At 41.7% G+C, this 27,156-nt stretch overlaps 1 protein-coding gene across 4 annotated transcripts in view; it reads left to right on the top strand.

Moving 5' to 3' along the window:
- Window positions 1–27,156, top strand: part of Pgant9 (polypeptide N-acetylgalactosaminyltransferase 9) — a 193,850-nt gene that overhangs the window by 118,326 nt on the left and 48,368 nt on the right. For all 4 annotated transcript variants that reach the window (XM_077400776.1, XM_077400774.1, XM_077400773.1 and 1 more), the window contains 2 exons: window positions 8,796–9,818; window positions 12,259–12,457. In XM_077400776.1, the coding sequence (XP_077256902.1) occupies window positions 9,560–9,818; window positions 12,259–12,457 (458 nt within the window). In that variant the 5' untranslated portion in view covers window positions 8,796–9,559. The remainder of the gene's footprint in view (window positions 1–8,795; window positions 9,819–12,258; window positions 12,458–27,156) is intronic.

Below are 27,156 nucleotides of genomic sequence, written 5' to 3'. Positions count from 1 at the left end.
ATACGTTTCCTGTTACTCTAGTGCCAACTAGTACCAGGATTCGAATGCCTTGGCAGCATATTACGATGATGGTATAACAAAATAATGTGAAATGTTTCAGGAAGGATCGAACAAATTTTACTTAATTAACGTTTATTCTAAAATTTTAGATTCAAGTAACGCAGCTTGATTTTATTTCTACGACTCTAGCACGGGAAACGATGGAATCGGCTGTCGCTAAAGGCCACTTTATTTTCGTGCGTGACACGCGCGATATGAAAATAATGTCGGTGCCGCTGATATACCGGGGCAGATTCGATGCGACGCGCACCTGTCTCTGTTTGAGGCTGATCTATGCGCGTTAATTAAAAGGCGCTTTGTCCTGCATGGCAGCTGTGTAAACGCTATATTTCCACGTCGACTGTTCGAGCGCAGACCGGCACCAGTTACATGCATATATGTGTAAATCTAACAAAGATCGTCCAATGGTCGCAACATGGACGCGGTCGCCGCAAAGTTCGCGCCACGTTTATCACTGCGGTCCAGCGAGTAATCAAAACGGGACGCCGATGTTCCGATCGTGCCATCTTGTGCGAACGGGCACGACGCGTTGTCTACCCCCCCTTCTTATTCGGTTTCACGTGCATTCGAGAAGTAATCTCCGTGACTGACGTGAAAATTTTCTCGGAAACCAAAAAAGATAAGAAGTGGCGTTTCGTTTCGCGAATAATGTTGCGTAACCGCTGCACTTTTCTATTTTCTGCCTCGGATTCGGCAGGCATGTCGCGCGAGATGTGTCAATCGAAACGCTTGATATTCTTACGCCAGCGGAAACGACAGCGGAACCCTCAGAAATTCGCTTTTCGGAAAAGTGACAATTTTCCCCGCGATATCGAGCCTCGTCCCGTTCCTTCGCCGCTCTTTTCGCCGCCATTCGTCACCGCAAATATTTAATGACAGTTCTCGAAGGGCGAACGACTGACTTTTCGCCGTTTCTCCTTACGCGAGGCGTTTTGCTCGCACCTCGATCGGTGGGTGATATAATGACACGTTACTCCTATTGCAAGCCGATTTCGTTCCGTCGAGCGTAAAACGCGTGTACACGGAAGCGCTATCTCGCGCGTTGAATTCGTGGGCCTCTTGATTTACGACACATGCTTCGCGAACCGCGTATCGATTCTCTCATTCATAAACATTCCACGTAGAGTTCGGATTCGGCCCGATGCCGACTCCGACTTCGCGGCTCCGCGACGCGCCAATACCACACGAGCGCCATTAATTGCAGCGCGAGCCGATAAATACAGAGCGCGTCTCTCGCGATCTCACGGTGTCTGAATCGCGCGCGACTCTGCAAAGCCCACCACGACCCAACAGTAGCGGTTTCCTTTGGCGTTCGAACGCGCGACTCACCGAGCACCTGCAGGCGTTAATTTGTTGAAAATTAATTAGTATTGGCCTCGAGGAGCTTCGGCGCTCCCGACCCTGTGAAATCGAGCGCGAGTCGTTCTACAGGTGAAAATTTGATTAGCCACGCCGTAACATCGCGCTCGGCAGACCCGAACCGAGTCTCCACCGAGCCGTAAAATCCATCGCTAAGATCCTAGTCGATTCTAATTATCTTACAAAAATATTTGTCCAGTTATAAAGAATAATTTAAAACAAGTTTAAAATAATGTTTATATTATAAAACACTCAGGAGTAACATTTTTCTCTATATATTCTGAAGTATAAAACTTAAAATTAATAACTTTCTTGTTTCTCTGTCAACAAATTGATTGATAAAACAGTGCAATTTAGAATCTAGTAATATGCGAAATGTAGAACAAAGAAAAACGATCAATTGCAGCTAATTAAAAATTACCATTCAGTTTCTAACTGAAAATAGAATAGATTCTATGCACCACACGTTAGAACAACGTCCGAACACTCCCGAACTTTTGAGCGATCGATCGCGGAAATCCAGGCCACGATTGCCCATAATCGGGGGACTGCAAGGCGACCACGAGGCGTCCCGGTTGACTGAAAAATCGTTAGCACTTTTTGCCCGGCTGCCATTAGCGCAGAATTACGGTAGCGCGTCGACAGGTTTGTAAGGGTCTCCAGTCACGTAATGATTTCTTACGGCCTTACGATGGCCTCGTGACCTCTGACCTGACGAAAAGAGACGCGCCTGACTCCTCACGCATCGCGCCCAAACCTGATTTACCTAAAGCGATTGTCTGTGTGTACTGTGTGTGGGATACCCTACCGAAATTGGAGCTCGTGGTAAGCGGTCATTTGTCATGAGATCAGACATGGTCTGGGCAGCAGCGTGATGGAAGATTATTGCGGCCACGTAACCGTACGTTCAAATGAAACAACAATTAGCGAGGCTCGATTAGCGCGCCGCCAAAAATTCGTTTGGTAGACTACACTAATATTTCCCGACGAATTGTTTTGATATTAAATTATTAATGGTCAGTTCAGCGTCAATCAATTTTAACCTTAATTTAACTAATTTTTTGCCTCTTTTTAAATCCAGTTCCTCACAGAAACAACAAAAATGATTAAAAGCAGTTTACAAGTAGTACAGCAGATCATAAGCCGGACTAAATCCCTTGTAACATCGTAGGTAGGATTTAACGGTAGTTTAGCGCTAGTTCGTAACTTTTAAAGCGAATCAATCATAGTCACGTACACGTGTTTACTCTTTACTTTAATATCATAATCTTTAAATCATACGCCTTTCGTATATCAGTATCCGTCACTGAAACACGTGGATTTTACGGTACTTTGCGATAAATTTAAAACCTATCTTTTTTTTTTATTGAGAATATTAGCTCAATGAGATGGCATTTTTTGTCAGATTGCCAAGAACTGCACAACTAATTGCGGCGAGACGAAGGAGAAATAGGTGATCACACGAACGCACTCGCCGCAAAAGATAAAGAAAAAGATAGGAACAGATAGTGTCGGGCAATATTCCCGAGAAGACCGTATTCATTTGGCGGAAGTCCAGCCGATGTCTGCACGCTCGGAACGTCCATTACTCCATTAGCGGTTACCGTGTTAACTCTTTATTGCTCCATTGCTGCATGAGGCAACGTTCTCCGGACGGGGAAGTGGGGGGATTTAATGTCCACATTTCCCTGAGATTATCGTAAAATCGTTCCGTTATCGAACCAGTCGCAATTCTGTAATACCCGAGTCGCTGAATGTGCTCTTGGCTCTTACATATTACACGGTCCGTATTATCGTGTTTTCCGCATATCGGTTTTTTTTTTTAATATTTTTTAAAATTAAGATGAACCGCATCAAAGAAAACTTGGCTCGACAAAATGGCATTGATAGCATAAATTTTTTTCAGTCATTGACAAATGTACAATCTTTCTTTATTCTGAAAAGACGAAATATTAATTTTTGGATTATCATCGCCTTAATTAAATTCAGAAAATTGCGTCACGTGAAATATTTCGAGCTTTAGTATTACTCTTTTTTTATATAAATGCAAATATACATACATATGTTTTAATATAAGTATTTCAAACAAAATATTAAAAAATTGGAGTAATAAGCGGAAAGAAAGTAGAGCTTTCCCTCTAACGATTGAGAGCTCGCTGCGCGACGCGCCTCGGTAATCCGTGACATGGCACAATTATTTTCCCGATTATCAGATCACGACACACGTGGTCGTTTCCGGCGACGCAATTTCGTGCGCCGTCGAGCTCGGAAAATTTCTTCGCCGTCGAATATGTTCCTTTCGCTCGCCGTTCTGCGGCATGCAGGCAGATCCCGCATTGAGTTTTGCATAATATATGAAGTGATGCATCTTAAGGGCGTATAACGGCGGTAACGTTCATGCAAATTTCCATCGCTAAGCGGCGTGGCATGGAATTTCAAATTTTCGCTTTATCGGAAATTTAACCATAAACGTTAATCCCGGTGTTTGTAAAGCGCGATGGTTTTCAGTATTTATTCGGGCGGTTACTTAAAAAAATTATACCGTGAAATTATGAATTTTATCATTCTTTTAAAATGGGCTTCGGACATGTAATGGTAAGAAATTAAATAAATGTTTCTGTTCACGAGATACACGTTTTTAATTTAATTATAAATAATTTATTGTAATCAAAGAGTAAAAATATAGGATTCCCACTTTTTAATTCAATTATTTAATTACATTTAATATTAGAATGCGCTTTTGCGAAAAGATTTTTGAATATTTTAGTAATGCCGTTATTAATATTATTATTTGTCGATTTCTTTATAAATCATTATATCGTTTTTCCGTTTAGGATGTTTAGGATTTTTTTTTTTACGTGCGCGCGATTGCGAAACCGTTCAGATGAAAGCAGTTTACTCTTTTCTAGATAAATGTAAATAGGAGTTGATACTGATAGCAATATATCGTGCATCAAGAATGAAGTACTTCTCTTCTCCAATTGTTTCTCCGATCTTTCTTACCTCGCATACAAGTGTTATTGGTTTGAGGGCTCTTGCAGATTTAAAATTCTCTTGAAGAAATCGCTTCCCCGCGATTCCTTTCCATCGTGCTCGCTGTTGTATATCCCACGCACGCTCGCACGGTATCACCGCTAGGGATTCCGATCGGCTTATTTTCCTGGTTTGACGCATGTTGGACCAGCATGTCGTTTTTGTTGTCCCATTCTGCGGATATCCTTCTCTCCGCTTTTATCTCGCGTGTCCGCCAGCTTTCCCGGCTTTCTCTTCCTGTTTCTCGAGCGCGTATAGAGAAATATTTAAATGTCGTACACGACGACGTTTGTCAACATGGTCAGAAACAGCATAGCTTCATGCGCTTTTGCCGAAAAGAAAGCACGGTTTTCCGGTCTTAACTGACTCGCTAGGGAAAAAAAACAGAATACATTGAAACGCTTTTAGCGAAAATCCAAAATTCTGTCACGCAGCTATTAGCGGTCGATATTTGATTAATCCGTCGAGTATGTTTCACGATGGATTTTACCTACCGCGAAAATTAGTGGCAAACTATGCATGTAACTCTTATAGGCTAGTTGATGTGTTCAGCGCCATGGAAATATGGAATTATTACGTAAACACGGCATTGTTACAGAACCAAAAGGAAAGGGTGAATAAGCAAAGAGAAAGCCATATGTGTGAAGGGCATAATATTATTTCGCTTTCAACCGTGAGGAAAGAATTATGTTTGGACAGAACATTATAAAGCGCGTGACTTGAATGAAAAACGGAATGATCATTGTGCCTAACTATAAATCCACATTCCCTACTTCAGAAACATGCGTCGGCATACGCATGCTGCCAATGTTATCGAACGTTGATTGACACATCTTTCCTACGTGGATCTTGTGTCGATAGCGTTTCTCAGACGTTTCTCACCTTCCTATCCTAAGCGATTCATTTAACGGCGGGCAAAGAGTCCAGCCATTGTGCTCTCGTTTTGTGTCGGTGGGGTAGACCGGTAGCGAAAATAGAACCTAACCCAAATAAACAGTGACACGCGAGCTCGATGTTATCTCCATGTAGCCAGCTCGATCTAACTTCGGTTAACACGAAAGCAGGGCGACGAGACGCTTGCGAAATTACGAAATTTACGAAAGCAAGCTCTTACAAATGACAAATATACGCTTTTTATACTCTATTCCGTCTTACCATACGTACACATCTGACGTTGCCAGCGTTCTCAATCAAAATGCACCTAATTCATTTGCTCTCTTATCTAGCTTTTTACATGCATAGACATATTTTCATTGATTGGGGTAGAAAAACACACTTGTGTCGGATAATATTGCGAAACTATGTCTTCAATCAGTTTTATTATTTACAGTATTTACACAAAGCGATATTTGATACAAATACTGTAATACAAATATACGATGAAAGAAACAAGAAGCATATTTTAGTCCGAGGAATATTTCAATCCCGAGTCGAACCGCCAGCGTGCAGTACAGCGTGTGTCAGTTGTTTCTGCTCTTTTAGAGTTTCATTCCGAGAGTTCATTTTGCTGCTATTTTTATTTTCATTTTTGCAGTAAATTAAATCCGCCTTCCGCAGTCTTATACATTTTTTTTCATATTGCGATCGTTCTTTCTTACCATTTAGTTATGCTGATTCTTTATTTATGCCCGACCTCATTCAATCTTATCCGCAGCGTTAGCGACAGACTTAGACTTACTTTCGAGCTCTCGGAGCAGTTTATTTCGCAACAAAATAAATTTTTTGTCCCTTTATCTCTTTTTTTTTAATATTGCTGGGACGCTACGACAGGAGATGCCACACTTATGTTTCTCACAGTATATTTACTGCCAGATCGTAAAGGAAAGGAAAGGAAAGTTTTTCAGACCGATACATCGGCCTGAGCATTTTAGAGACGAGAAGTAGTAAACTCTTTTACGGAAAAGTGTCTCCGATAGTAACGACCACTAAAAAGCGACCATGCCACTTTGCCACGTACGGTTCTGGCAGAGCCAGACTACTCTCCCGCTAACGTTTCTCCAAAGCACACACTGCTTTCGCACGTGTGTCTACTCGAGACAATGTTCCCTCCACTCGCTGGAAATGGAAGGCTTCTCGTGCCGTCTGAGAAAGATAGTATGATCTGCGGAGTTCTCTTACTCTATAATGCCGAGAAGACATCTCCGTAATATTGCGCGATTGTTCCTCGCGGATATCTCAATTCTAATCTTTGTTTACGAAAAATTAAATTGCTCCTATCTTCAGGATATTCTCTCGTTATGAATTTTATCTGAAATGCGCAGTTTTTTATTCTGTCGCTAGCTCCAGAGCAGGGAATTTCGAGTTTTATTAATATAATTAACAGCGCGATTAGCTAGGCATTATCAAAATGTTACACATCTCACGTTTCACTATGTGTTCGTTAATAACTGTATTAACACCACAATTAACTAAACTTAACCAAAATGTACATCATAGGGTAAACTCATGTTGGCCAACTCATGTTCATTCGATGTTTCATGGCTAGATTGAAAGAAAACATAGGTTGGCCATCTTACCCGAGTTTACCCTAAATTTTTCTCTCTCCTGCGAGCGATGTTATTCGTAAGACGACTGGATGCAATGCAGATGCAATTTTCCGTGAGAATAGTGGCGCTCAATCTCGGCGATGAAAAGCTGCTGGCTTAACTGCACTTCTCCCATCATAACGTCCGTCGATGCATCGCCATTCGATGCATCCGCTGCAGCGCGCATCTTCGCGACTCACGCGATATGGTTACGGTCGAAATGCGACATTAAAACGTGAATGCACGCCTTTCTCTGCCTATGAATAGCAAACGTCTCCGGCACGCCGAAGAGAGCGTGATACGCGCGAGCGAGCTTCTCCTTCGCCCGGGACCTTTTCACGTCCCGTCCCCGAACCCGAACCCTCTCTCTAGATGCGCGCGTGGCGGGGCCTTTTCAACGTTATCCCGCCAGGCTTCGGTCCATTCGAATGCAGCTCTCGATTCTCCGATACGAGCAGACAACTTTGCACAATCCGCGAGATTGCGTGCACACGGCGACAGCCAACTTTTCCACGTGGGGCGATGCATTGCGCATAATGCAACGGTCGTACCGCGCGCGTCCACTTATCTGCGCCTGATCGCGCGTCATGTCGGGAATATAATCATTTCGTACAGTAGGCTCGACGTGTGAAAGTGATGGATGACCGTATCGCGTCGCGTCGCGTCGTCGATTTAATTTATGCAATTTGCTACGTGTTGCCTTTCTGTCGATCTGTTTCATCGCGAATTCGTAGTTTTTCTTTTTTTGGTAACAAGTATCGAACGGCTAACGGTCAAGATCATCGATATTATCGTCGTTACTTTCGTATAAATCGTTTATCCTAACATCATTAACAACCACACCGCCACGCCGTGTGAAAGTTCCTAATTTCCTAATTTAACACAAAGTTAATAAAGCCCCGGGACGCGCATATTTTCCGATTACTTAGCGCTGGGTTACTCGCAAGAACGTATTTTAGGTACACTGAATTTTGGATCGTATATCTAACGAACGCGCAAGTTTACAATCATTCCCTTAATTGAGAACTTCCCTGGTCGATCGTATTTCCAAATATGTTATCTCTTAAATAATACCGTTTTATTAGTAAGATAAATAAATCGTGAAGAGTATATTTCAGTATATTTGCAATATCAGCGTTTTTATCTTTATTTATATTTAATGTATAATCACAAAAAAGTTTATATATAAAATCTTTGTTTTATTTTTGTGAATCCAGAAATCAGATTTAACGAATTGCTCCAAAATTGCCCCGAGTCTGCCAGACGAATCGCTAAATAAATAAAGAAACGGAAGCTATTCGACGAGACTAAATATATCGCATGCAGAGAGATTCGTTATTGTGTCAGTTTTGACACCTTGGAACCTCGAATAGTTGATAATTAAGGAGATAGAATTTATCTCATCTCTCTCTCAACATGTCGAAAATTAAATACTTAAAATAGCGATTCTAATTCAGAATTTTATAAGAATAGATAGGATCGTGGCACCGCAATTTTTATTAATCTACGATTAATTACGTATACACTATGAAAATTATGTAAACTGTTATCTTGAATATTTTCAAAACAAAATCCAATATTTGTACATGAAATAGCGCGATACATTTTAATTTTAAAACACTAAAACATAAGTTTACTAATGCGAGTTTGCGTAAAAGTTTTAATCTTGAACACGCGAACACTTTTTGAAAATATAGTTAATAAGTAGATCAGATTTGTGTGTGTAACAAGTTGGAACTTTTCAATATTTTATTGAACTTTAGTCGTTATATATCGACGTTTCTTCCATTAATATTTTTGCCTTTTTTATGATTGCAGGTACGAGAATGCGGTGACGTTGAGAAACTGCTTGACCCGAAAATACATATCGTAACGCACATATACGGATTATTAATTAAAACATAAAAATCATATCCAATCTACGACGATAATTCATATTAATGCAAGACCATTTCGCCGTTCTACGTTGACGTAACGGCGAGAATCAAATGCAACATATCGATTGCTAAACGTATCACATTACGTCGTTAAAACTCGGTAGATGTCTGCCACGGTATATCTCGAGCTACAACATTAGTTTCGCACAATTTAGAAATCTACTTTATCTCACTTCGTGTGATCTATCGCGACGGCGTCGAGAGAGATCAACTTTGAAGAATATAGCCTCGCCGAAACGGACGATAACGCATGTTACTATCACGGAAAGTTACCGATGTTGCACGTCAGTGATTGTCAGTCATTTCGATTAGGATAAAGAATCGTTCTCCGGAGCCGAGGCTTTCGCTGTGAAATTTCTGGCGCGGTAGCTCGTGAAAGGAACGCGTCTACCGTGGATCTCTTCTCTCTACTCGGGCGTTTAATTAGCGTCCTCGATCGCGTAGAAAGGAGGAACTAGCCTAGGTGCCCGGACCTTTCGACGTCACACGGCGAGAGCCGACCGAGAGGAAGGTTGAAGAGGGGCGAGAGGATGTTGCTGAGGTAACACGACATTTCGAGGCCGCACGAGAAGTACGATAATCGCAGCACGGGAAGGTGTCGATCGCAGCAGGCGCATAAAGGAAGGATCGAAGAGCGGCGGAAGGATGGGTTTCCCCAGGAGGAGGTCGCTGTGGTTGAAGGTGGCGGTGCTGGCGACCGCCGTGTGGGTGACCGTCTGTTTCCTGCTCTACACGGAGGATCGGGCGGCGGCGGCCGCCGTTCAAGGATTGGCACCGTCGGGCGTCGCGATGCCGCAGCAAGCGGCGAACGGATTTGTACCGCCCGCGGCGTCGTTTAGAAAAGAAACGACCGGCAATGTGATCAGCAACAAGGCGAAGATCAATCAGGCCGGCCCGGAGCAAGGTACTTTCAACGAGATTGTTTTCCTTTCTTTCTTTCTTTCTTCTATTTATTCAGTCCATTAGAAAATTAATTTCTCTTAATTTTGTGAGATTGTTAAGAATGATATATAAATTAAAATGATCGCTTTGCAATATAGCTAAAGAAAACATATTTTGAAGGGCGCATATTTTGTTTAGAAGGCAAATCGTTTTATCTTCGACACGAAGATTTATTAGGTATGATTAAAGTTGCTTTCTTCATCTCTTGCCGATGCGACGTAGGCGTACTTACTGTGAGTTGCTACATGAATCACGTCTGTTAGGAAACGGCTTAATAGGTAGACACCCTACACACGCGCGGGTTAGGTGCGAGTTAGGTCTTAATAAGCTGATAGATGTCCCTTTTGGAATGCATGGTCTGTGCATGAATCATACTCGAGAATGTTTGATCACTTCGCGAGCTACCTGTGGCTCAACATGTCCGACATTTCGAGAACGTTTTTCAAGTAAAGTAAAAAAGAAAAAATTTATTACGTACGTACCAGTTATAACATATTTTCCTATTTTGCCGTAGATACAAATTGTATACAAATTCTATATAAATAATCAACTCTCAGAGAATTATTCGTTGAGAATTTAATTTATTTGCCGATAATTCGACAGAAAGAAGAAAAAAATAATTTTTTTTGAAATAAATTTTTTAAACCTTTTTTACTCATTACTTATATCGTTTATGCTTCTTGCCTGTGCGCGTGTCGATTGCACAAGAGGAGCAGGAATAAAGGCAAATCGTGCGGAGAAGAAGAACGCAGAGCGAGGTATGATTGTACACGCGAAGGATCCTCAAAGACGAAAGTTCTCTCGGGCACCGCCACGGGCGCAATAAGGAATCTTTGGTAGTTTACCCACCGCGTTCACCTTCTTATTGCCAGAAGTACGCAAAGTACGAAATGGGGCTTTTATAATGCATGCGCGGATCATCCCGATATTGTCGACGTTGCGCTCTAGCGAACAGCGCGATACATATGTATTAGAAGGGAGTCTGTAAATGTGGATCTTGAATGATGAGCTTAGTCGTTTCTCGCCGGTTGATGCCTCTCACGAGCTCGCATTCGCGAGGAACTTTGCATGCTCGCGCGCCCCGGAATGACGTGTTAATGAATTTAGATTCCACGGGCGTGTAACGTGTGCTCCAGCGCCGAGAACGAACGAGATGACTCTCGCGCTCAGCTCGTACGCAAACGGAGGGAAAAGGAGACTTCCCGGCGCCGCCGCCGGCGATTCTCTTAAGAAAAGCCCGTAGCGTAACGGCGAACGCGGTCGTGATGCACGACGCGAGTTTCATCGCCGAACTTCGTGGCGGCCCGGGTCGCGGCGCTAAAGCAATTTGTCGTCCTCTTTATTGCCGCATCGTACACACCGGGGCCGAACTTTGTCGGCCGGGATAAAATTATTTTCAGAGGACACTTGCCTCGTTGGCTTTAGCAGCTATGCCGCGGCAATATGGCGCTGGCAAATAAAACCGGAGTTTATGCGAGAAAGCTCTTAGACGGTGCACCTCGAGACCCGGCGGGGATGTGGATGTGCTGAAAATTCAATTCCCGATGCTCTTTTTCTGCGGCGCAGCGCCGTCGTCGCACCGCCGCTGTCGTAGACTCGTTTCTCCTCGCGCGCTGACGTTAAGCATCATACTCCCGATATTCAGGCAAAACGAGAAGGCGAAACGAGAATTAGCTGAAACTAAACCGGAACACCGACAAAATACGAGCGGGGCCACGAGTTTGGCGTGAATCACTGTATTGCTCCATTTGCCTTTCTATCTCGCCGACGCATAAGCAGCGCGATAATGCCTTTCTCAACTCTCATTAGCATTATTCTAATTTCAATTACGAGAGTTCTTTTCACGATATAAGACTGCGCTTACAAATGTCGTTAATCTTTGGAATGTAATGATTTTTCGATATTACCGTTAGTAGGGTAATATCGGTTAACCGCCAGTCTCCTTTTTCCGATTATTGGTCTTGAAAAATTTTTAAGAATTTATAAGTTTTAATTTTGATCCTATATTATACCAGAGAGAATGGAATGACTGAAAAATGAGATAAAATTGAAAAGAAAGCATATAATCTCTTTAAAAAAGAATATTATTTATTATAGTAAGAAACATACTGAAATTGTTTAAACTGTATGTAACTTTTATTTCTTATTTCTTATTTAAAAATATTTTATGAAATTTTTTCGAAGTTTGTGATATAACAATAGTAATTTTTATAACACTAATAAAAATTTAATATTCAACAAAGGATTAATTAATTAAAGGATTAATCTTAAATCTATTTAATTTGACGATGAGGTAAATTATGGATACACAATTCAATTAATAGACATAATTTATAATATATAAACTCCTCGTGCCAACACCTTTGTACGATGTCACTCATTCGTGATTTTCGATCCCTTAGGTGGTGGAGTACTGGCTGTACCACGGGATCCGGATGCTGTTGCACCCGGCGAGATGGGCAGACCCGTGATATTGCCGACCAACGTGTCCGCGCAGACGAAGAAACTGGTGGACGATGGCTGGCTCAATAACGCGTTCAATCAGTATGTCAGTGATTTAATCTCCGTACACAGATCCCTGCCCGATCCACGCGATCAATGGTGAGTCATATTCATATAATTCTGGCTTGCATTAAGTTATCAAAGTTAACGATGTATTTGCTGCTGTTTGATATTAATATATTTCCCTCCTTTATTTTCTTTCGGAAAGAGATAATAACTTACCAACGATATGTCTCTAATAACGGAAGGTTTTATCGCAAATTGTTCTGGAAAGGACACGTGCGATTTTATTACGTTCAGAGACGCGATCGGTTGGGCTCGTTTGTCAGCGTGTGATATTTGCCATCAGAGAAAACGAGAAATATGCGCAAAGCGAATGTAAAAAAAGAAAAGGGAAAACGGGCATTTAAACGTAACGGAACATCTCTGGAGGGTATATTATATCCGGTATAAAAAGGGTATGGTACGCGCTTATCCCCGAGACACCCACAGAGTATAGCAGCGTTTTCGCCGATAGAGACAGATAGGCCGCGGTAATGCGTCGGAGAATCATGACCGTAAATGTCCCGCGTGTTATTTCCCTTTACTGCGGAGGTGGTCGTATCATAACATGATGGTCTCGTTGGTAAAATACCGCGGGTCAGAGGTCGCGATGTCGCGACCTCAACTATCCCGATCCGATCCTCCCATTCTTTCCTTTCGCTTGAGAGGGGATTGTTTCGGTGGAATAAAGCATCTCCGATATGTACGCGGAAACGAATCACGAGAGACAGTAACTGGTACGAGTGGCTTTGAATTAGTAATTTCTCTTGCGAGTGCGTGTGTCGACGACAAATCCAGATGCGACGTATAGGATACGTTCGCGAAGCAACAGCTGCGTCGTAAATTACCACGGTATCATAAAATCAGCTTCTTTTTTTTTTTAATAGCGAGATTCTTGAATTCGCTAGTTTATTGACTTTGTCTATAAATAACGTGACCAGACGTCCTCCGCTTTTTTAGAAGGACAATCGCATTCGATAAATATATTCTTCTTAAAAAATATCTTACACGTTTAAAAAAGGATACCTACATCATTTATCTCATTTCGTCGATAAAATACGAAACTTTTTAATTTTATTTACTTGGTAATGAATATATCATTTATTTATCGTAATTGTGAAAAGACAAGATGACTGCAACTAAAATTGCGTTCATTCCCATTGCTGCGAGAGCGTTGCAGACGAGACATCGAATATACCTGTTAATAAAGTTTCTGTTAAATGTCGATATCATGTACGATCGGAAATTACTTTTCTTTAGTCTTGCATTCCATCGTACCAAAGTGCAATTTATTCAGGGACAACGCGCACGATCACGAAGGATATTAAAAACGGCTTTTGCGGGGAACGTTTTATCTGATGAGGCAACTGCGCCCGGGGAGAGTGCTCTCTCGTTCTCTGAATGAGATGCGTAATGCAATGGTGTTGCGAGAAGCATTTCTCGAGTAATATAACGCAATCCCTTACGTAATTTTCATCGCGCCATTATTTCAATTATGGCACTAAGTTAATCGCGCGGCTATTATATGTAAACATCACTCTTGAACGAAGAAGAACAACCTCGCTAACGTATATGTGCGCTATATGTGCGTCCAAGCTATGCTAATGACCCTCTATTCCGAATTCTTCTTAACGTTGCAAATTATTTTCCGTCTACGTCGCAAATGCAATTTCATGGGGGAGCGTTCGCGTCCGCTTGCCTGCGCGAGGTACCCACTACGGTGTTACGTGTTACGTGTTGTTTAATTAATTGCACTGTGCCTAATTTGTTGCGCGAGTTGACCGTAATAGTCTACAGCGAAAAGAGCGCGCAGGCGACGTAGTTCGGAAATTTAATCATCGGAAAATGCGTTACCGGAAATTAATACATTGCATCGTCACCGTTCTTACGTCACACGGGAATTCTGAAATTTCCCGTTGGGAAGTTTTCAATTATACTATTTTATTAAAACATGGCGCACTTTTTTCGTTCTCAATCACGTTAAACGTTTCCTTCTCGTGGGTAAATGTGTTCGTTGAATTTAAATGATTGCTATTTAAAATTTAATACCGCATCGCAATATGAATATAATATACGTTTATTGCCGGCTATTGCGTGAAATTCTACATTGTTCAAGATATTTGAACACATATATCTTATTTTTGTGCCGCATTTTTTTATTTCTCATCTATTTTTTTAACTTCTTTATTATTTTAGTGTAATCTAGCACTCGCGCCTAATTCTACAAGTTATATCAAGCAACAGATTGATAACTTTGTTACGATTCGTCGCGTAGATCGTCGTGATTTATTCGGGTGAGACCGGGTCGTAGGGCCGTAACTATACAATGCCTGCGGTACGTCCGAAATATGTTTTGCGGTGACCGTAAATTTTCGCTAAAACTTCGTCCTGGCGGCAGCAGCGGCGTCGGGCCGGCCGCGGTAGCGAATTAACCCCATGAATATTAATTACAATTTACATGATATTAACCGACATTATCAGGACAGGTGGGCAAACTTCGCGGGTGCCTGTTGTTGCTGACACACCGCGAGTCGCATCCGTAACTAACGGCTTGGATAAAGGTGCCGCCACACCGGTGCAGGTGTGCTGTATGATGCGCTTACGAACAAGTGTCTCTAATTTAGAGCCATAAGGATTGTTTAAGGAGAATCGGTAATGTTAATATCATAAGCATTATACAAAGCAATTATCTCAAATGATAAAAACTTGGATAAATAATCATAATTTTATTAAGCATTTTATTGTATAAATCTATCGAATGATCATAAATACATTGCGTATTGTTTATAAGGATACGTCATCGCTTTATTAAGTGGAATAAAACAAATCTAAACGACTACATAAGCTAATAAATTGATCAAAGGGAAAAGGTAGTGAAGGAAACATTTATCCAATTAGCAGGCAACACAAAGAATAATAATTCGATGTATTGGTAGCGGTATTCATTCGTATCGAATTCATGCAAAATGTACGTGTCTCTAATTTTAACGCAACTTCACAATTTTCTTGTCAAACATTTCCTTTTCAGTGAGCGCGACACGAAATAATTGCCATAGGCTTTTTGCGAAATGGGATATAACTTTTTCCGTTTGTGCCGTTTTATTTATACCGTATTCGGAAAATTATATTTCCGGCAGCTTAAACGATTAAAACGAGCTAATTCTGGATTTTATTGAATTAGCGGTCACAGAGTCGAAATAATTAGCGATTACGATCGCGTTAGTTAACAAAGGTACAACGCGTCGGTGGTTATTAATTAATAATTTAAACACCCGAGGGCGACTGTAATTACCGCGGTGGGCCAATCATTTAAAGTGGTCGTTATCTCCGCCACGGTACATATTGTTTTTTGAATATTCAATTAAGCGACCTTCAACAGCTTGGTGCAGCTCACTGAATAACGGAGAGGACCATCTCCCGTAACGAATGATTTAATTAATTTTACAATTGATATAACAGAACTATTGTACAAAAAGTTTCAATCTTGTAGGCAACTAGGATTACATGGAAAGTCGATAAACCATTTGTCGGTACAATAAACCTTTCACTAAATTGTTATCAAAAATATTTGAAATAAAGAAAAATAGTTGCTTATTTATATATAAAGCTGTATTAAACCGTTTACAAAATCTAACGATATTCTTTACTTATTTTTATTTTTATTTTAATAATATATCTTAATGAGGAATATCAAATGAAGAAAATCTTGGATGATACCGTTCAACAAGTCCAAAGATTGATTCTCATAGATTTGAAGGTAAACAGAAGGTTCGGTGAGGAGAGGAAAGATCAATGCACCTGGCGATAAGAGGTATACGAAATGAGATAAAAGGTCGCTTCTCGCGGTTTTCCTATTTAACCTGGTGGCTCTGCCCGGGCAAGAGCTCCGCGGAAATGGAAATTTAAATATGCAAATGGCGAAACGTTCGGTTTAATAAGCTGCTCCTTCAACGACTGTGAAATTCGTTTGCGAGGACTTTTACTTAATTATCACATTACCAAACAGCGAGGAGCACCCTCGTGTTTCTAGTATTTGATTTTGTACAAGTTGTTATACCTTTATTATTTTTTTTGAATGTTTCACACAATGTTCATTATTTTTAATAGAAAACATTACAATTACAATATCTCTTTATCTCTTTTACATTGAATAAAAATTTAAAAAATATATGTCTATATTTTTCACGATATATGGTAATAAAATAGTTAACTTGTTTTCTAAAATTCTTCTCAGTTTCTTTGTTTAAATAACATCGCGTTAATGTTACCTAATAATATTATAATTTTGAAAAATCCGAAAGTGCTTAATTTTCTAAGAACTACGTGATAACGTATAAATTATTGCACGTTAGGTATTTTACGCCATCTCTCATCTAGTCGCAATTAAGATTTAATCCCCTTAAACCTCCGAACAAATTTACGATGAAAATTCGAGTTTTCCACGGTTAATTTCCTACAGTCAGCTTCGCGGTCCGTTTCTCATTAGCCGAAAAGTTTTCTTGTCTAGAGTATATCGCTTTTCGAAGCGTCGAAAAGGCGAGAGAAAATTGGTGATGTCGTTTTTTTAGCTAGGTTAAAAGAAAGAAAACGGATGGTAAAAAGCGATATCTAGAAAGAGTTTAACGAGGACTTATGAGCAATATGGTTCAGTCAGCAATTTCTTGGAAGAAGCTCGCATTGCTGAAGCTGGCAGCGTCTATTATGTCGTTTATTGAAGAACATTAATCGATATATTGTGCAAATTGTGCGCAGTTTAATAAATTATTTCGAAATGTAATGTAGTTAAATACGATTCTCTCCGATTTTATCCGAGATTTCCGAGCAAAATTAATTTTCTCTGGCTTTATTCATCGCCCGATTGAATGTTTGTTACTATAAAATTTTTAATCCCTCGCGTTGTCAAAATTCTGTTAAAATATTACATTTCTCGTTTTATATCAATGACACAATGACGGACGCATGGATTTCTGTAGGATCGATTTTCAGATTTGGTGGACGCGGCGATTGCCGCGATCAATAGCCGCCTCTCTTTCTACTTTTTTTCTTTCTCTGTCTGGAAAAAGACCGGGCAAACACGAATGCGATTCTCCAGCGAGCCGTCGGCCACGTAGGTGGGAACGTGTGCAAAGGGTAATGAAAAAATATGTGTCGGATCCGGCTGGTTTCGCCGCTTGATTTCCGTATTCGCCTAAGCGAGTTAACGCGAGGCGCCAATATTTTTCAATTACGAGTCGGCCCGGCTTTATTTAGTTTGCCTACCATCTCGCACACGCGCTCACTCCGCACTTAGATTAGATTAGACGCGTGTTTTCGAACGCGCCGAGGTTTCGCCCGGGCGCTGCAATACGAATGCGGCGAGCGGAACGGAATGGACGGCCGCGATTGATTATTCTGCCATTATCGCGGATATAGAATCGGTTTTCGGTAGACGTTCAGATAACGCCCGAGGAAACGATCCCGTTAGCTTTCACCGCTCGTCAGATCGACAAACAATGGCCATTTCGTATTTGTTTTATTTCTGCCGATACGCTCCGGTGATCCCGCAACTGTTAATCCTCAATAATACCATATGGTACTTTTAATAATACTCCAGTTATCAATTATAGTTTGGCATGTGAAAATTAAAATTCTTTGTCTTATTATACAATTTGATATCGAAGATATTAGGCATGTATCGTTGATATTTTATAACAATATTAATGAAGTTTTGAGTGAGAAAATATTTTACAAAGTACCCCCCAAACATAAACTTAATTTCAAGATAACCATCAGGGATAAACAAATCGCGCGGTACTGCTTTCTTGGATAACAGAAATCTCCGAACAATAACAACAACAATGAATAAACTTTGAAATAAACTCAGTCTTCCAGAGCGGAGGTTGGGCAGGAGCTTACAACATTTTCTCATAAAAATTACAAGTGATAACGAGACGTATGAGGAAGCCAAAGTCCACGTAGAACTGCAGCGTTTTCACATTGAAAGTCAAGGCTCGATTCGGACTGTGGAACAGCATCGAAGAAGAAAAAGATAAAATGTTTTATTAATATATACATATGTCGACGAAAATTCTGGTACGATTTAGAAATATTAGTATCGGTTTCTTTAAACTCGTAGCTAATTACAGCAAAATTAATAATCAAATGAGCCAAATAGACGTCAAATGTGTGTAAATGTCCACAAACAGGTAAAGGATTGCGTACACACTGTGAGTAAATAATATGTTGGAATCTAAATTATTGAAGAAAGGAAGAGAGTGCAGTTTTCAACAAGATTCCTTGCAAGGTAGAAGAGAAAGTTTGCGTATATCCCTGAGTTTGATGCGACATTCCCGGATCGAAAGGAATAAGTTGGCATAGGAGCCAAACCACGGCAAGAGTGCAAAACGATTTCGATAGAGGGGGCATTGTGCACTGGTTGGAAAATCGCTCGCGAGGATCCATTGTGGCCCGAGCGGCTTCCACGGGATCTCGTCGCTTTCGCAGGAATGCCGGGAACGACTGCTGTTCACGTAAACGTATTCCGGACCCGGCGAAGATACTCGAGCGAAATGGACGCGCAGGACGTTGAAAAGGACCGCCAGCAAAGGTAGTTGCTGGCATTACCGCAATTTGTTGTCAGGCAATGTACCGAAACTGTCGGATCAGTCGATGTTCGCGGAGTTTTTATTATCGCTTAGCGCTAAGCTTATAAATACGATCGTAGCGACGATGGCGATCTCGAAGAGTTTTCGAGTCGCCCGTTCAGTTATCAACGCTCTGTACCGACTCCAGGCTTCATATTTCTGGATCGTATCGCTCACATACCTAACTTTGAACGAATACGAGTTTCCCTCCATCGTACGCATAATCGTCATTCGCGAAGTTACTTCGCGAACAGCCGCAAACCCGATTCGAGTTTACCCGCGAATAAGTCGAGCCCTCGCGTAAGGTACACAGGATTCGGCTGTGCGGAAGAGGTGCGGCGCGGCGCGCCGCGAAACTTGCGACCGAGGAAAACTTTTCGAGTTACGCGGCGGGAGTAGATAAGAACGTTGAGCGAGGGAGTGAAGCGGCCTAGTTAGGAGACGAGGAAGGATTGGATATCGTTCTGGGAAACGCAAAGTGCACTCATGAGGACGACCGTCCCCTGTACTTCCGCGTCCTCCCGCTCATCCGGCACGCCCGAACCCACGGCCGTGATTCAGCCGTGTTTCTGCACTCGCGTGTCTATCACGCGGCCGCCGCGAAAAGTATACGCCACGGTTTCCGGCCGCCCAACGGCCCGGCAAGTTTTACGATCGCTACCTAACTACCAGCTAATGTTCGCGTTCAGTGTTCACGGCGCCACGTTGCACGTTACGCTCTCCGAGCCCGATGCGGCTTTGTGGAGAGGAGAGTTAGCTTTGTGCCCACCATCGCGATGCCGTTTGCCCTGTGGCGAAAAATAGCCGTCCAGCAAAGGGACTAGTTGAACTTATTCGGCTCGACTTACTAGAGCGTGGTGGGTTTTGCTTTATGGCTACACTTTATCATGAAAATTTCTGCATGTAGAAAATTGCGTATTGTTCCTTTCTTTTTCTTTCTCTCTGGCTTGAACTCATCATGAATGAATAATTATCTAAATAACTGAATAATAACATATAATTAACTTAAAAATTATAATATAACATTAATAAAATAAAATTAATATAATCGGAGTACATAATACATTGATTATATTACTTTTTTAGCTGAGATAGAAAAGCAATAATTAATTGTAGAAAAAATTTGATGAGTAAATGGATTTATATAAGATTTTTTTTTTTTTGAAAATTATATTAATGGTAGCAGTAATATTGTATCTTTTTACAAAGCGGCAAAAATCAGAGCGGGAGCTTACTTGTCTGAACGGGTAAGGTGAGTTACACTTTCAGTTTAGGATCGTGCCGCCAGCTAGGTCAGATTGTGTCTTCTCCAATATGGCGTTCTATCCCTAACGAACTAGTTCATCTTAATACCCATTACCCCGGAGGATTAAGTTAAGTGAAAGTGCCTTATCGCCCTAACGATGATCGACATCTACGATCTCGCGCTCAAGATCGTTAAGTAAGACTCTGTGTGTCAGCTATCGAGATCCCGCCTTCGTTTATCGAAGGTTAAAGTCGGTAACAACTCAATTATCGGCGTTTCATCACGTTTCGCAAAATTTGTTTGACATTTGTTTCAAACAAAAAGATAAGCTAATCGTCTTCGCCCTGATATCGATTACAATGGGTTGTATAAAGGGAGGAAGCTAGAATCGCAATTACGCTGATTAAGGGAAATTAGTCGACGTTTATTCGTCGATCACTTAAACGCGTCCGCCTCGTCGTTTAATCATAATCCGAGATTATTCCCGTAGCAAATTGAGGAAGAATCGCTTTTATTTCATTCATAAGCGTAACTACACAGTGGAAATGAGCTATGTAGAGTGAAATGGATTTTAATCAATTTTAAGTCGGGGAAGAATATGTCATGAAGTAAAATTTACATCTAAGTTTTCGCTGAAAGCTCATGTCGAGATCGTTGAAAACAAAAGCGATCGCCGGTAAAAAATGAGTACGCCCGCAACTTCATTTTACAAGAAAGTATACGTTCTTTTCTCTTGCGTTTAATAGCCTTTCTTTATCGTACGTCGACGTTAAATACTCATTTTATATTTTTTCCAGAGTAATATATTTTAATATATTTAAACCGGCATTTCTCTCTGTGTGTGTGTGTGTGTGTGTGTGCAAAGAAAGAAAAAACTAGGATATAATAAATTAAAAAATCAGGAATTAATGTTTCTTGTTAATACAGAATTATAATATAAGTATTATTTATATTTATACTTAAAACAGACTTTATTTATCGTGTAGCAATTAGGGTAATTTGATTATATAATTTTTCCATAATTTTACCAGCTAATATTATCAAAAATATAATATACAGACCATTATGTGTAGAATAAACTGTTTTATGAGAAATTCAAGCAATGTGCTTGAAAGGGAATTTCATTAATTATGATCTATTAACTCCTAACAAGGTATGTGGATCTTTCAGAACACAGGTTTTGAACTTTATCCTGAAAATGAATAAATAATTAAAAATATTAATTTAAAATATAACGCAATACGTTTTTTCTTTTGCTTACTTTTTAATTAAATAATCAGTATACAAATGTAATTAATATTATGCCTGAAAATATTACTGTGAGTAAGTTTAAAATAGATTCTCAGATACTTTTTAACACTGATTGTATTGATTTTCTTCACATTATTAAGATAATAATGGAGTAAAATTAAAATGGGTTTTTTTTTTCAATAATTTGGCGAAACCTTATTATTTTAGGTACATGCTATGCACGTGTTTTTTTTTTATATGCAATTGATTGCATATAAAATCACAACTTGTCAATTATCCTAATTATTCAAGATGGTCCGTCGCGACACGGCATTAATAAATACCATTACCTCTAAACTTAACTCGTATACCGTTCTCTTCTTTACCGCGTTTAATTGCATTAAGTTCATAATCGCGTTTCGCCATTCCGTCTCGCCGCAGGTTCTCGATACTCGCATCGGTGACAATCCGCGTTCTCGGGACGCATTCCTGAAATCTCCGCTAAAACGCCTCCTCGTCAAAGATACGGTCGCGACGTTCGGGGTTCGAAGCATTCTCTCTCTTCATAGTTTCCCGCGTCTAGCTCCCCGATATATCCGCCGCTCGGCGCTCGAAATACCGCAAAGCCCGTAATTCCGACACAGGAATCGGTACAGGCTTCGAACTCTTTCTTTTTTTTCTTACAACCACCGCGAAATGTCTCGTATACATCACCTCCAGGAGTCTCGGAGGTAATTGGATTTAGTGCGATTTCCTGAATCCTGTTTCAAGCACTCTCTCGCCTCACCACTCCGCGCGCACCCCGATTTCGAAGGATTCGAAGACACTTTCAAATCGATGGGCCACGTCGAGCGGGTATCGTGAAATCCTCTCGAGACGCGACGGACGGCGGACGGGAGTGGCAGGGGTCGGGCTCGGGCCGGGAGTAACGGGGGTGACGGGAGACCAGCTAACCTGACAAGGATATCCCGTATCGCGAGGATCCTTATCCGAAGCTTTGCGGGGTGGCGAGACGGTTGACCGGAGGAGGGGAGGGAGGGGGTTACCGGATTGGTCGGTTCGATCGCGGAGATTCGCGAGCGGACGAATCAAGATAGCCAGCTAAAGAATAAAGTGTTGCGACCCACGCCGGCTGTCAGACAGCTTCCGTCGAGATACGAGTTAAGGGTGACTGCAGGAAGGGTGGCCGGACTCTTTTGTTCCCTCGCGGGAAACCGCGTTTTCTACGCGCGTTAGAGTTCGCGTATTCGCCAACCACTTGACGGCTTGCGAAATTATTCGCTTTGTTGCTGATGGAAAACCTGGATAAAATACTGTCCGATGTGAAACTACTAATAAACAACATGTAGATAGAGTAAATATGATACTGAGATGTTTTTCGACCATGAATCCGGTGAGAGTTTTATAAAATTGTAAAAATTAATGTTGGAAAACAACTAAAATTGTCTCACAGAAATCGATGTGCTCTCCGATAAGAGATAATATCCGTTAGATGAAATGACATAATGGCTAATAATGCGCTAGAGAAAGGTAATGTGTGACGATGCGCATAGCGAAACTCATTATTTATCTTTTAAAGAACATTGATCGCGTCTGGCGATATCAGCAATGCGGTGAAAGATTTTTGCAAAGTTCCCGAAGTAAATTGCTGAGAGTGATGGTAAGGGACGGAGAGGGGAGGAAAAGAGGCGGCTTCAAACAGTTTCAGACCCGCAGAATTAACCCAGACTCCGGCTAATTAGCATTATCTGCCGTTAGGTCGGGAAATTTACTTTGCGAAACGTCCAATTAAGGCAGAAGGACAGACAATAGTCCGCGCGCTGTCAAGGACGCATACGATCTTACGTACGCCCGACGACACGCACTTGTGGACGAAATTGCGAACGGCCAGAAGTAGAGGCAAAGTGGATGCAAACGGAAAGATAGATAGATAGAAAGAGAAAGAGGAAGTTTGCCCTGGTTGAAAGACTTGCGAAAGGAAGGGTGGTTATTATTTGCGCGCATGAAGGAAGAGAGGAGAATGGAGCGAGAAGACGCGATAAGACAGCTAGAAGAACGTTAGTGGGATAGAAACGAGATACGTATGGTGAATAAAAAGGACTTTGCGATGCGTAAAACGTGTCTTTCTTATTTCTATGAACGAAACACTGGCAGAGGGAGAATGAGAGAGAGAGAGAGAGAGAGAGAGAGAGAGAGAGAGAGAGAGAGAGAGAGACGGCGGAAGGAACGGCTGAATGTTCCTGCCTTCGTTATTTGATCTGGAGAACGTGCATTGTGCTATTTGTTCGTGCTGGTACTTTCGTGTCAAAATTAGGATGTCTTGCTATGCACGTCCTGCTACGCTATGTGGAAACTACAGTGATCTGCGAGATAGTATTCTGCGTTTTCCGTAATTGCTGGATGTTTACAGAATTGCAGAAAAATATGAAACACGTTTTCTTACATTATTTATGTATTCTCGCTACAAATCTCGTTGCGACAAAATGCAAGTCAGTAATTTCAAGTGTATTTTCCAAACGAGGCTTGGGAAAATATAAATCGACTTATTAGTTTCAAATTTATATCAGGTCTGCGAAAAATATTACTTGATACATTAATGAACGAATATTTATGGCGTTATTTTTTGCGTAAAAATATTTTCCATCTTATTTACAGTTTCATTTTATATATGATATTCATTTTCAGTCTGCGGCCTGTACTATTTATGCGGATACTCTGTTTCTGGTTTACAGATCGAAAATAAACTCCCTACCTTTTGAAAATATATTGCCGTCGTTCAATTTAAAATCAATGAAAGCTGCGACAATCTACGTCGCGATTGTTGACGCTGGAAGATTAATTTTATAACGTTCGCGCTTCGATCTCGCCATTATCCGCGATTACACCATCAACCAATTACAGCACGGCGCGCTGTGTACATAATTATCGCCGGAGTGGCGATTTCTCGTTCGTCGCTCCGTCGATCGATCATGGTTAATCCCCGCGGCAGCGAGAAATAACAAGGGCAGCAGCGACATTACCGGCGATGGTGTGCTGGTAATCATAGCGCGAACGTGTAGGAGGAAGAGGAAACGCTCGTCGCGTGTCCCTCCTCTTCTCTCCCGTGCGGCCACACGTGCGGGCGCACGCGGAAAGAGGCGGATGAATACGGGGTAATTCTTTTAACGCTGCTTTACATGCGACAATCTAAACGCGGAGAGTCGCACGGGAAGCCGCGCGCGAATTTCCATAATGAAATTAACGCGGTGATACACACGAGAAACGCGGCCACGCACGAAAATGCCGTGAGCGACAAGCAGCCGCGGGGATGATCGATGGTTTATGGATGCCGATGACCCGCGCGGGCGTAACTCGACGTATAGCTGTTTGCCAAATATTTATTTCTCATTAACACACTCTGTTAACGCCGCGCGAGCAGTAATAAGATGCGATCTACCTACGTAAAAAGAAAAAAGAGAATGAAAGAAAGAGAATCTGGGACTCTTCGTATACGCGTAACGTTTTATAATTATCGTGGAAGACGGAGAGAATTTGCGCATGGTGACGTCTGCGTTGCGAAATGACGACGTAACAGGACGCCAATGTTTCGTGACCCGCGGTAGTATTGCACTCCGACGTTTCGTCACACGCTCCCGCAAGATTTTCACATAATGATCGACCCTTTTCCCTTCCCCCCTCTTCTTCGATACACGTTCCTTCACGTGTTCTGGATTTCTACGTGCCGTTTCCATCTCATTTCGCGATGGTTTCGTTCGCGCGACATATCATGAAGTAGGTCGCCTCCGCGGGGAAAAAAAGGAGGAAAGAGAAAAGGCGGAAAAGGAGAAAAAGAAAGGGGGAGAGAACGCGTTCGTGACACTCCGTTGGTCATAATGGTCCTGTCGGAATGGCCGGCAAATGCTCGTTTCGTATCGCCGTGGACGGTCGCGGAACGGCACGACGGGCGGACGCGATAAGGACGGCTTCGTATCCGCAAATAGATCCGATGTCCACTTTTACACGTGTGCACGCTTGTGTGGATATATGTGTGAGTGGGTGTGGGTACGTTGAATCCTTTCTTTAATCTCACGCTCTACGGAGAGCCGTTGTGCCCGGCCGGCATTGGCCCGTGTTCTTTCAAAGGAAACTTACCTGTAATCCCCAGACTTATCCCTCAATGAGTACGATCGACGAAAATTGAAATAAATTCCTTGACGATTCTGACCGATCATTTTTATATCGTTCGATTTTTTTCTACGGCTCGTACGGCTTTGTTGGTTATCGCGTTAAACCGTGTGAAAACTGATCGAAATCTCTGGTTTGGAAAGGCAGGAGAGAGAAATAGGGACGCCATTACGAGAAACGCCACAGAACCAGAAACTGGTCGCGATTCCTGCTCGATCCACTTGGAATATTCATGTTCGGGTTTCTCGTTAGACCTCGTTCGCGAACTCCTGAAAGTTATTTCCGTTCGTCTACCCGCCCGTGGGGCCGGATATTTCAGAAATGGATATCTGTCTGGGTGTCCGATCTTTGTCTTCATTATCCTTATTATTTTTCTTATTTTCACGATAAGCAATTAGCAGTACTCGCCGATCGGAGAGTCGCCTGCCGTTAATAACAACTTAATTCGGCTCATTGTAAGTCGCTTAAGAAGCGTTAATTAGCCCCGTCCCATTGTCCAAACTACTCGGGAACTCATCGGAAAGTGAAAGAATAATTTCTATGCGGGAGTGCGAAATTCTCGTGGCTCTCGAATAATATGAGGTAATGACTATTAAAGCACTCTCGGTAATTACTAAATTAGAGGTTGGAGAGTGAATTAATTGAACGAAATCGCGTGCCGGCCCCGCGTTTCAAATGGGAAAAATTTCTTGGCGACACGCTATTCCAAACATTCTATGTAACTCCTGAATATTTGACATTTAGCTTACGCTCGTGAGAAAGAAGGGGATCGTCCGTGCCCGAAATTCACGCGATCCGATATTCTCGAGGATCGCGTGATTGCCTAATCATCTTTTTTTTAAATAACGTACGCACGAGTGTATACATCGATATTTTTGTTTTCAATTACGACTGCTAGCAAGATTCGAACTGTCAGCCATAAAACTTGTAATTTAACGCGATCGGCCAATCCTTAATAACCTACTTAAGTAGGTTACTTAGCCGCAAACGCGTAGCAATAATTATAGACCTGGCCTGGATGAGAGGACCGGTATAGCGGATACGCGGAAGTTTTTTGAAGCGGGGAGGAGACAACGTCATGCACAGTTCATGTACGGGCACGTTAAATTGCCCTTGTTGAATTTCTCGCGAGAAGACGTTCGCTCGCTCACTCGCTCGCTTTTGCCCGATTGAGTTTTACGAGGCGTGCACGTCACGTGCAGGTAAAACGATAGTAGCCGTGGTTACGCTTCAAGGAACTGCGAATGCCTCGTAAAAGCCGGCAGAAATGGAGATTTTCGAAAAGGGGAATGAGGAAGATAAGGGCCCTCTCTGTGAACTATATTAGTATACCGAATCAGATCCCTTTCCGTTGTCGAAATTACACGTTTATATTAATGATACGAACAAATAAAGTACACTTATTTAATTGTATATTTTTACCATTCTTACTATTATTTAATAGAGGATTTATCATCAGTGTTTTACGCAGTATCAATAAACTGTATCTTTAC

This window comes from Temnothorax americanus, unplaced genomic scaffold (genome assembly GCF_048541705.1).
Source record: "Temnothorax americanus isolate GAGA-0224 unplaced genomic scaffold, ASM4854170v1 Scaffold14, whole genome shotgun sequence".
NCBI classification, from domain to species: Eukaryota; Metazoa; Arthropoda; class Insecta; order Hymenoptera; family Formicidae; genus Temnothorax; species Temnothorax americanus.
Note: the sequence above shows the minus strand (reverse complement) of the source record. Positions and strands in the feature narration are given on the sequence as shown.